The sequence below is a fragment of the Bacillus rossius genome, chromosome 16, assembly GCF_032445375.1.
Source record: "Bacillus rossius redtenbacheri isolate Brsri chromosome 16, Brsri_v3, whole genome shotgun sequence".
Lineage (NCBI taxonomy): Eukaryota > Metazoa > Arthropoda > Insecta > Phasmatodea > Bacillidae > Bacillus > Bacillus rossius.
The window spans coordinates 2,175,757-2,187,283 of record NC_086343.1 but is presented as its reverse complement, the minus strand read 5'-3'; the positions used below and the strand labels follow the sequence as shown (position 1 = coordinate 2,187,283).

The 11,527-nt window shown below is 40.9% G+C and overlaps 1 protein-coding gene across 1 annotated transcript; it reads right to left on the bottom strand.

Annotated features, from left to right (window-relative positions):
* Window positions 1–2,036: 2,036 nt before the first annotated feature.
* Window positions 2,037–7,702, bottom strand: LOC134539913 (gastrula zinc finger protein XlCGF17.1-like). The gene is made up of 3 exons (XM_063382261.1): window positions 7,535–7,702; window positions 3,395–3,484; window positions 2,037–3,246 (listed from the first exon to the last, which is right to left on the bottom strand). Exons 1-3 carry the CDS (start codon window positions 7,604–7,606, stop codon window positions 2,386–2,388), a joined length of 1,023 nt encoding a protein of 340 aa, XP_063238331.1. The 5' UTR covers window positions 7,607–7,702; the 3' UTR covers window positions 2,037–2,385.
* Window positions 7,703–11,527: the final 3,825 nt, after the last annotated feature.

Sequence of the window (11,527 nt, the reverse complement as noted above, 5' to 3'; positions counted from 1 at the left end):
ACGTTGCGTCTCTTGATGGGCAAGACACATCGTCTGTGATGTGGGTTGACAAGTGCGTAAGGATGTTGTCACCATATGCTGGAACAAATCCAACCACAGAAGTCAAGAGATTCAACAAGTCTACAAAAGCTTACGAAGTTGTCAAGTGTCCCTTTGTCATCAGGGAATACAACAAACACATGGGCGGAGTGGACCTTCTCGATAGCCTACTTGGGAGATACAAGATTATAATGAGGAGTCGTAAATGGTATTTCCGTCTATTTTACCACCTGGTTGACTCGGCAGTGATCAGCGCATGGATTTTGTTTCTCAGGACGCACAAGGATAGCAGAAAGGACACCGGAAAGACTGCAGCATCAAACCCTATGAAGTTAGTTGAATTCAGAGCTGAATTAGGGGAAACATTATGCAAAATCGGCACTTCGCCAACAACTCCTAAGCATGGAAGGCCGCGGCTCCCAGAGAAAAAGCGGAAATGAGCAGCTGCTCCTGTACCAACCATACGTGAGAAGGGATCGGGTGGGACGTTGGCCTGTACACACTGAAGGAGCTGCAAGCAACGATGCAAGATGCCCAACTGCAAGGGGTTTTCAGTCATTGAATGCGAAACAATAGATATAATTGTTTCAGGGCGTACCATGTGATGTAAACAGTTTGCTATTCCAGCTGCTAGTTTTAACTCTAAATTTGGGTTTCAGTTTTATCAGAGTAGTTGTAACTTTGTATGCAAGGGATAGTGCAAATATTTTCTGCATTGGTTTTGTATTTTATTTTATTGTGTTTTAATTTTTGTTTCGTGAGCTACTGACATTTTTGCATTTGAACAGATTTCAAAACTGTATTTATTTTTAATGGAATATTCAGAGTTTGTAAATAGTGTGAAGTTTTAGTTTTATTATTTAAATATGTTTGCAGTTTATGTAATAATTATTACTTCTGAATTCTTGTGTCTGTAAATATTCTTTGTAATATTTACTAGTAATTGTTTGATTTTTTTGTAGTTGCACTAAGTGAGATTTTTTTTTGTCTAATTATGTACTACCAATGGTTTTTCATTATGCTGTGGGATTTTTTTAGGTATATATTTATAATTTTATATAGTTTCATCAACATTTTAAAATACAGAATTATTATTAGCTCCAAGATATTATCCGAGGAAGTGTTTTGAGAGTGACATTGTGTAGTTGTAATATCCATGATGTAGCCGATTGTCACACTAATGTTTTTAAACTTTTTTCATTTAAAGGAAATTAATAAAAAAATTTAAAATATTTTTTTCTTCTCTAAAAACACCAGATTCAACAAAAAAAAATTTAATTATAATTTTAAAAAATGTTATGCACTGTAGGGTTTACATGTTAATTTATACAGATGGAATAAGTGTTGAAATAGTTTTATATATATATATATATATATATATATATATATATATATATATATATATATATATATATATATATATATATATATATATATATATATATATATATATATATATATATATATATATATATATATATATTTTTTTAATTTATTGACTGTTAGGAAGCAAACGTTATAAGCAGGAAATTGACCATTCGTTAAACGTTAAATGCAGGAAATAAATGCATGTCCTTATGGGAGAAATATTGGCACTTGAAAAAAAAAAAGACATAAGTAGGTAGGAACATCATGACAGGGTTCTAATGTACAATCTAACTGGTACTTATCTTGAAACCAGTGTTGGCAAACCTCATTGTATACAGAAATGATGATGTGTAGTTCCCTAGTTTCATTCTGGACTAGAGTTTGGACATTTGCTCTTGTGTTCTTGCAATGCAGCATTTCTACAATTACCTGCATTCCTAAGGCAACTTTGACACTACATATCAGCTAGCATGACTAGAACTGTGAAACAAGTAGGGCCGTAACCTTCTCAGGATGTTTCGACTCTCTGGAAAATGAATGGCTGTGGGTAGACAACTGTCAGCAGGACAAAGACACGGTTGAAACACATGACCAGCGACCACCGTGCTGCACGGATGAGTTCAAAAACATTTCAGCACAAATACACTGCAGTTTACTGAATGTTTACATGACCAAACATCACAGCAAATATAAGTCACCTGTGTTTAAATTGTTTGGTATATAAATTTTTCATTTCAACACAAAATAAAAATTACTTGTATGAAACCGATTTGCAGAATATCCGTCGCATACCTTGCAGCCACATGTTTTGAGTACAACCGACTCAAACCTGAACTGAGGCCTAGGCCTTACATTCATATCTATATTAAAAGTTATGGTTATAAACAACATTAACCAGGCGTAATCTCAAAAAAAGAGTAAGTTACTCCACATACACAAATCCTGATTTGGCATCTAGAAGCAGGAAGATTTCCAGTCTCACCTATGCGTTCTGATGTGTCTGACAAGTTCGTTCTTCTGGACGAAAGCTTTGCCGCACACACCACAGCTGAAACGTTTGTCTCCCGTGTGAGATCTCACGTGCCTCACCAGGCAGTCGTTGCGCGAAAACGACTTGCAGCAAATATTACAAAAGAAAGGGCGTTCTCCGGTGTGAGATCTATGATGAAAGACCAACTTCTGCTTGCTGGTGAACAATTTCTCACAAATTTTACAACTGAACAAAAGCTCTTCCATGTGTGTTTTACTGTGGATGACGAGGTAGCTTTTCGTGGTGAATCGCTTGCCGCACACGTGGCAGCAGAAAGCGTACTCGGTGGTGTGAGTTTTGAGGTGCGTGCGATACACGCTCTTCCTAGAGAATGTTTTGGAACACACGCCGCAAGTGAACGGGCGCTCCCCGGTGTGACTGCGGTAGTGCTCGGTGTAGCTCTGCACGCACGTGAAGGACTTGCCGCACATCTGGCAGCAGGGGTTGTCCCCGGCGTGAGTCCTGACGTGCTTGCGAAAACAACTTCCCCGCGCGAACGACCTGGGGCACTCCCGGCAGCTGAAGGGCCGCTCCCCCGTGTGCCCTCTGGTGTGTTCGACGAGCGACTTCCTGCTGGTGAACGATCTGCTGCACGTCTTGCAGCGGGGCAGCGGTCGATCCTCGTGGGTTCGAACATGTTGCACGAGGTTGCACTTCCGGTCGAAGAGCTTTCCGCACTCCGCACATCTGTACGTGCTGGCAGGACGAGGGACAGACGGCAGACCACCCCCCTCTCTGGGACACCCGCGAACCAGGCTCCCCGCGACTTCTGCCTGGCAGCTCAAGTCCACAGCACAATTACTGGATAGCTGTAAGGAGAACAATTACTTTACACAGATGCAGCTATCATCTACCACAAGGCTTAACATTAACCTTTTTTTTTTGTAAGAAATACTTCAATGTGAGTAGAGAGAATGCCTCTGAATAAATGAAAAGAGGTAGGAAGCTAACACAGACCTTGTCTTCTGCATCGCAGCACAGCGGGGGTAGGCCCGTCCTCTGCGCTGCGCCCTCTCCGCGTTCCCCCGTCTCTTCCTTGAGCTCCACCTGGAACACAGGTGCGCCTCTGTCGCTCCGGTGACGCGCTAACTCACACCACCTCCCCACAGCTGCCGTCCGTCGGAGCAACGCACCGGTGGCTCAAGGTTCTCACGGCAAGTCAGGGCACACCCGTCTGCTGCAGTATAACTAGTCGTTTAAAGAGGGGGATAAAATGCTGCAGGTTGTTCTGCTCACTCTCGTAAAAAAATTACCTGGTATTAATTGTAAACTGACGAAACAAGCTCAGCAACACTCAAAATAAACATTTTCAGAATTCTATTTTATTTATTTTTACACACCTCAATCACCCAATAAAATATTTCCTTTAAGCCAAATGTGCCAAACAGGAGCTTATGAAGGGTTGCTGAGAAAGCCACCCCATTTCTATCAAATGTATTATCAAATAAACTTTTTGCTTTCATCCATACTAAACTCAATGGGAATTTTACATGCTACTTGGAAAATGGGAGAATAATGTAACTTTCACTGTCCAGGCGGCAACTCTCACGCATAAGTAGGACCATATAGAGGGAGGCGCGAGGGGCAAAATCCCTGGGGCTACGGTTGAGTTTCCAGATAATTGTTTTAATGCTTGGGTTCACTCTGATAGGAAGAAAATTACAAATTATTGTTATTAATGTCGCTGACCTACCATGACCAACCTAAAGCTAGTACCAGTTAAATTCTAATTGCTTTCTTCTGGCACCCTTTACACCTGTCATTTTCCTGCAGGAAAAGCCCATATGTCAATACGCTGTTAATTAAGGTTCATGATACATGTATTTAATTGTTCTAATAGATAGATCTGCCAAAACCAAGAAATGGATTCAGGATTGACCTCTGAATCAGCCCCTGCATAATGTACACATTCCAAACAATTTAGAGTCCATACCTTACATTTTTATTTCAGTTTTAGCATCATCAAAAATATTTAATACCCAACTTAACACCAAATTTAGTTCTAACAGATTTAAATTTTCTAAGGAACAACTTGTTTAAATTTTCATTGCAGCCTCAAAAGATTTTTGCAAATACAGGTACTGAAGGAAAATTTACTATTATATTTTGTAGATATAATTATGTTAATGATGATCATAGTCTTAGTCAGAGGAATTGGTGAAAGACAGTTTACATAAAACTGACTTATCAAAAGGATAATTATCTAGAAGAGGAGCAAAACAAAATCCAAATACACATTATTTTTTTTTTTTTATAATCATTATGGAAAAAAGCTAAGCTATAGCTTTATTATTTCATTACCTGAGACAATTATTTTCCAGTAGCTTGTTCATGGAGGAATAAGAATTCCGCCATACTGAATACAAAGATAATTGCAAGCCATTTGAAACAAGTTCAACTGAAATGAGGCCTGCTGCTGTCGGGCACAATCCCAGAGGCAAGCAGTCCCGCGAAGTTCCTCCTGAACTTCTCCACATCCCCAACTGTTCTTACGACCAGTGAGTATCCCCCCCTTTCCAGTCTCCTTCTCTCTCTAAAAACATTCCTGGAGTTCTCTTGTTCCTGATTATAGCTTTTCCTCTCCACCCTCTGCCCATCTAGTTCCCTTCATAAGCACTGACGAGCTCCTCCACCACCCCTTCACCCCCTAGCTGCTCTCCACTGCGTTCCCTCTAGTTCCCTCTCGAGCACTGCACGACCCCCAACACTGCAGCGGGCTCCCCCACTCGCTACTGCCGACCCAGGTTTCCTTGAACTATTCCTGGATATAAGTAGCTTTTGATCTCTCCCCTCTAGTGGTACACCCACCGTTTTCATCTTTGAAAACCTGACTCTCCCTGTCTTGCCCACCAAGGGCGTAGCCAGGGGGGAGGGGGGGTTTAGGGGTTCTAAGCACCCCCCCCCCCCCCCCAGCCAACCATTTTTTTTCTTATCTGAAAGCAGGTTAGCTAAAAGCCTGGGTGTCTTACTGCTATCACCGGCCACTGCACTGGAGGGGAAGAGTAAGCGAGCCCTACCGATTCTCCTTCCCTTCCCCTACCCCTGTCGCGAGCAGAAGCTATAAGGTTGTGACGCCGTGCCGTGACAGGTCCCAAGCTTTCAAATATCTTACACCTACTGTATTTAACCAGCGCGGTAATTATAAGCAGGTGGTGACTGGGCTTCCAAAAGTGTAAGGATCGCTGTGTGTATATAGAATTGAGACGATGACATGGTGTTATGTAACTCTTCAAGCTAAAGCTAATTGTTTCCAGGAATAGGCCAGTTCTGCCGAAACCCAACCATTTTTTTTTTTGTATTGTCAATCTTAGAGCATGATTTATGATTTTGAGTGGATGTGGATTAGGCACTTGGATTCATTAAAATATCTTTAATTAATTTCTTACTTCATCACTCAAACAAATGTTTTATTAAAAAATTAATAATATTTGGTAAATATTTACTTGGGCGGTATTTCCGAAAAAAAATGTTAAAAATCCGAAAATACCTTTATTTTATGCTCTTCAACTTCCTCTTTTCATTAAAAGTGGCGGAGGTAAGAAATGCCAAATACTTTAGGAGATATCGAATTTTTAAATTTCATCATATGTAGTTGAGCGGTATTTGCGAAAAAAAATGTTAAAAATCCGAAAATACCTTTATCATATGCTCTTCAACTTCCTCTTTTCATTAAAAGCGGCGGAGATAAGAAATTCCAAATACTTTAGGAGATATCGAATTTTTTAATTTTGCAATACAAGACCTGTGGAACCATTCGAGCGGCGCCATTTTTGTTATTTTGCCGTGTGTTCGTGAATACGTGAATCGTGAATGCGTAATTAATAAAATGGTTGATTAGGTCAGGTCAGTTACATTATTAATACTTTCAAACTAAGCCGACATTAAAAATTATTTTGTGAATTAATTTTAATGGCTGTTTAGTTTTAAAATATTTATAATGTAACTGACCTGACCTAATCAACCATTTTATTAATTACGCATTCACGATTCACGTATTCACGAACACACGGCAAAATAACAAAAATGGCGCCGCTCGAATGGTTCCACAGGTCTTGTATTGCAAAATTAAAAAATTCGATATCTCCTAAAGTATTTGGAATTTCAAATCTCCGCCGCTTTTAATGAAAAGAGGTAGTTGAAGAGCATATGATAAAGGTATTTTCGGATTTTTAACATTTTTTTTCGCAAATACCGCTCAACTACATATGAAGAAATTTAAAAATTCGATATCTCCTAAAGTATTTGAAATTTCTAATATCCGCCGATTATAATGAAAAGAGGAAGTTGAAGAGCATTAAATAAAGGTATTTTCGGATTTTTAACATTTTTTTTCGGAAATACCGCCCAAGTAAATATTTACCGTCAACAGGAGCATGCTGCAATTACTGATTACACTGGCTCCCGACATCATAAGTCATTTTACAAACGAATCAGACTGGCTGGTTCCCTTCTCTCGTTCAAACCACTCGTTCTCTCTACAGACTATCAAAGAACCCAATTCATTACATAGAGAACAAATCATATGCTTTTTTTCGCTCAAAGAATCCATTTTTAACTAATCGCTCACGAACGACCTCACTAGTGAGCAGTTATAACTTGCTTGGAAAGTGAGTTATATAATGATTCTTCCTATTTTATAGTAGTTATGGTTGTTTGATGTCATTAAAATTTATTTTCGAGTTTATAGATGTATGCATTGTTCTCTTTTGCAAAAAAAAAGTTTGTTGGTTTATATTAGCTACATTAACAAATCTGATTTCATATATATAACACATTAATAACATAAGAGAACAATCTTAACCAATCAATCATATTTTTATAAAGTATTTTAAGCTAAGCTAACCAAAACATTCAAAACTATTTTTAATGTATCTAATCTAAATTAATCAATTAAACCGTATTTACAAATTAAATACCCTTTTTTGGAAATATGAAGTTCGTTTTAGAGGATATAATTTGTAAGTAAAGAAAAAACCCTTCTGGAATTTTATTGGGTTTTTCCGAATGCGCCGCTCCGCTAGATAGTTTACAAAAACTATGCAATTGCCACACCTTAACCTGATCAAAGCACCGGACGTCGCCAAAATTATTACTGACCTTAACAAATATTTCATCTAGTGGTTCAGATTTTACAGGTATAATTTTATTATAGTTCATTTCTTTACACATAGTATGTTCCTAGAAACTCGGCAAACATTTCTTTTTCACTGTGTTATGACAGATTTCATAGCAGAAAGCTAGAGAGCTGCCATATTGTCATAGAGTAAACATGACATTACTAATTCTTGTCTAAAATCCATGTAAAAATCAGATTGATCGATATCTCCAAATACCCAAAGGTAATCATAATTAGATATAAAATAAATTCCATTTTTCGAAATAAAATTAAGAGCATAAAAAGTAAGGTCATAAACCATACGCCAATTCCTTGTGTTCAAAAGTAATAAGGTTAAATTAATTTTAAATTATAGATTAGTTGTAATATTGTACCTATGTCAGATTATGTAAACATTGTTATCGTGCGCATCCCACTTAAAATAATTATTGATTGTGTTGTGGAAAGTTTTTAGCCTTTGGTTCTGTCAAAGATCATGTACAAAAATAACCAATATACAAGATCACGAAACCAGGATCAAAATTAAATTAGATACACTGCTAACCAATCCACTCTGTTTCGGAGTGGGGACTCTTGAGGCTTGCTCGTAAAACTCCGAGTGACCTCACGACACCAACACTACATGGTCTGGGTTCTATAAAGAAACTGAAGGGAGAATTTCATATTCAACGATTGGCCACCCCGCATTAGTACCTTGATTTTTCATGGAATTTGGGGCTCTTCCAGCCTGTAAACCAATATGGTAATGGGGTAACTGCCTCAGTTAAGTCTGCAAGGTCGCATCGGGTAACTGGAAACCCGTAGAATCTCAGAAATCAAACCCCAAGGCTTACAGCTTTTATGACCCAGTTGCAGTCCGTTCAAGGTCATTAGCGCCGCCAGGATGCTGTATGTGATTCTTTACAGTAGATATATGGCTTTTTTTTGGGACCCATTGCATGATGCACCTGATGCTGACACCTCCGATTAGTATCAAAGCCATTTGCTGTTGACTGCAGAGAAGGCTCTTCCACTTCACCAGATACGACTTTCCGAGAATTGAGGATTTCTTGGTACGTGGACTCCCCAGCAGACCTGCATTGGTCAATAATCCTTTGGTACCATGAGAAGGTGCAGGTTGCCATTAATGCAGAGAGGCTATATATTCGCTTCCTTAAAACTCTTTACATCTCCTTGTTAGTTCTTGCCTCGGATACTAGAGCCAGCATCAGCTCTTACACCTTAAATGGCATTTCTAATTCTCAATAATTAGAGTCTGGATCACTGCTAAGCTTTTATGAAATATCAGGTAAATGACATGCCAAAACATTAAGCCTGAAACTATTGTGAGCAGCCAAGGGGATGCACAATTCTCACAAGATTTTGACGCCGTCCCCGCTGCCTGTCCTGAAATTATTATAATTAAATTACCTTAACTAGAATTTGGTCTCGAGGGCGGGGTTCTTTGTCTTGTGGCTGCAGGCAGGGACGCATCTACAAAGGGCCCTCTGGGCTGTTATGGCCACCCAGGATGCCGTAACTATTTGTCGTCGTCCGTCCGAAGGCCATAAAGCCCAGCCTCCACCCGCCAGTATTAAACCCCGCTAACGGAACGCAACCCTAGCCCAGGTCACGTGAGTCAAGCGAGCCGACGACGTCGGTGAGTGTTTAAATAGATTACACCCATATGCCAACTCCACCAAACAGCTCTTATGCTTCATTAATTACTGGGAGTAATTAAGTGATTTTTAACTATCAAAACAACCCTTAAGAGTGAAAATGTGTCGTAGGGGTGCAGCAGTTTTCCCCGTGGGAAACCGCAATTAATAGACGTTCGGAACATCCCTTGCAGCCTTCCGCCAATAATTAACAACAGCATAAATCAACCTAATTAACCTCCCCGTTTTCACCAGCAAATAGCCACTGTAGTAGTCAACAAGTGACAGACCGTCTCCAGCTTGACTTTCTATTTTCAAATATTATTAATCTCAATTTTATTATGTATTATAATTATAGGCCTTCCGCCAACTAATTCAGACAGATGTCATTAAGTTACGAGGGTTCTAGAAATAATAATGTCTAATTATAATTATAAATTTGGAATAACAGCACATTAGAAAGTTCGGCGCGTCATGACGCTTCCTCCCCCCCCCCCCCCCCCCCCAAACCCACAACCAAGCCGGCACAAAGCGGCAGTAGAGTTTTACTCACGGGCCGGGGCGGACGTGTGATACCGCGGGGAGACTTCAACTTTTGTGCTCCTGATTTCTTCATACTGGTAAATATTATAATTCATTAAAACCTCATTTTTCCTCTCCCCGCGTGCCCCCGTGCCCTTTTCCGGTGCAGGGCTTAACCCGGCTGCATTAATTTTTGCTCATCGCGCAACAACGGTTCGCGACGCAGTCACCTTACGGTCCGGACCGACTCCCGCGAACAGCACTTAATATAATTCGTCGAGCAGATGCCTGCCAGCTACAAACTTAAAGACTTGTCTCTTAATATTACCTTAATGGGCCCACGAATCACACAGGTGAGCCCGGTCACGAAGCTAGTTCCAGTTTATCACGGGAGTGGCCGTTAACCCACTCAAACTCTTCGACAACCCCCAAACCCATGTAGGGATCTTATTTGCAAGTGCCGCAACGTAACACGTAATTAATTATTCAGTGCGAGTGTATGTAGTGTCAGCGTATTTGTCAAGTGTAATTGTATAACTTGTGCCCATCCACACTTTGTGAGATGCGGGATTAAAAACCAGCACCTAAATAACGTTTTCTTTATTTCATAGACGCCTCCTGAACAGTTAGGAAACAGTCCTCTACACTGTTTAGGGCCAGTGCGTATTAAAAGCAGGGACTCCCTTCCACCATCAACAGCCGCCGATCCTAGTGGAACACGCAGGGGCAAAAACCCACAACCACCTCGGTTAATACTCAAATTAACGTGGCACCCGCCGGAGATTTCATTAATAGCCACTAAAACCACTAGGACCGCCCCGGGTCTCGATCACGAGACCGCGGGTGACGGCATATTGAAAAACACAAGTGAACATAACTGGTTTTATTGCTGTGTCACATGTTACAGTATTTCACCTTGTACAATACACTTTCACGTGACTGGCCGTATCATCGTCAACACGGCCCTCGATTGGCGGTACTGGTTAGCGTCTGGCGGTATTCCGGGAGACTACGACATCGAGGGGCGCAAGCTCTCCTGAGAGCGACGGTGACGACGGTTAAGGCACGCAGCGAATTTAGTGATTAGGACGTGGTAGTCCGGACGGTGCGTTATAAAGAGAGTTCACTAATTACTGATTGAGAAAATACACAAAACAGTAAAATGTAGACTTACGCATGGTTAATGGCGAACACTAACACTAACACTGAAATCTAGCAGTAAAGTTATTATAAGAAGGTCCCGGGGCACGGGATGATACTAGTCCCTCCATTCAGGGAAATTATGTTAATCGAGGCTCGTCCTCGTGGTGGCATGGGCCACGTTAAGCTGGATACGGGCGCGGTGGTATCTGACGTGGTAGCTCGCCCACGACCGCGGCACGTCCCAGGATATGAAGCGTTAGAAAGTCTGGTTTCACGTTAGGCGTAATGCCTCCCTGCGTGGGCAATGTTCAAGTACTCCGGATGGAGTGATTATGGCATGAAGGGCAGGCACCTCGGTGGGCTGCCTAAAAACATTAAGATTTACGTAGCACACACACATTTTATTGACGGACCGTACGACACGTCATACAGCCGAGTTAGGCCGACTGTGAAGCTGGTGATAGTAGATTTAGAAATAATACCTATGGATGTTACATGCTGGTTCGGGCACGAAAAGTTAGAGGCTCCACGTGTGCGGGGCTGCCGGCCCTGGTGAGTGCTGGAAGGCTACTGACGATTCTCCCTGGCAACCCAGCCAGGGAGGGGAGGAAAATCCGCGGGAAACCACGGAGCGCGGGAAGATGAAGCCGGTCAGTTTTGTTAATGGAAAGA

Excerpts from the sequence above, each read along its gene's own strand:
- LOC134539913 (XM_063382261.1), bottom strand. The coding sequence starts at position 7,606 with ATGTGTAAAGAAATGAACTATAATAAAATTATACCTGTAAAATCTGAA. Across the intron at positions 3,485-7,534 it reads TAGATGAAATATTTGTTAAG|GTGGAGCTCAAGGAAGAGAC; the intron begins GTCAGTAATAAT and ends CCTGTGTTCCAG. Across the intron at positions 3,247-3,394 it reads GCTGCGATGCAGAAGACAAG|CTATCCAGTAATTGTGCTGT; the intron begins GTCTGTGTTAGC and ends TTCTCCTTACAG.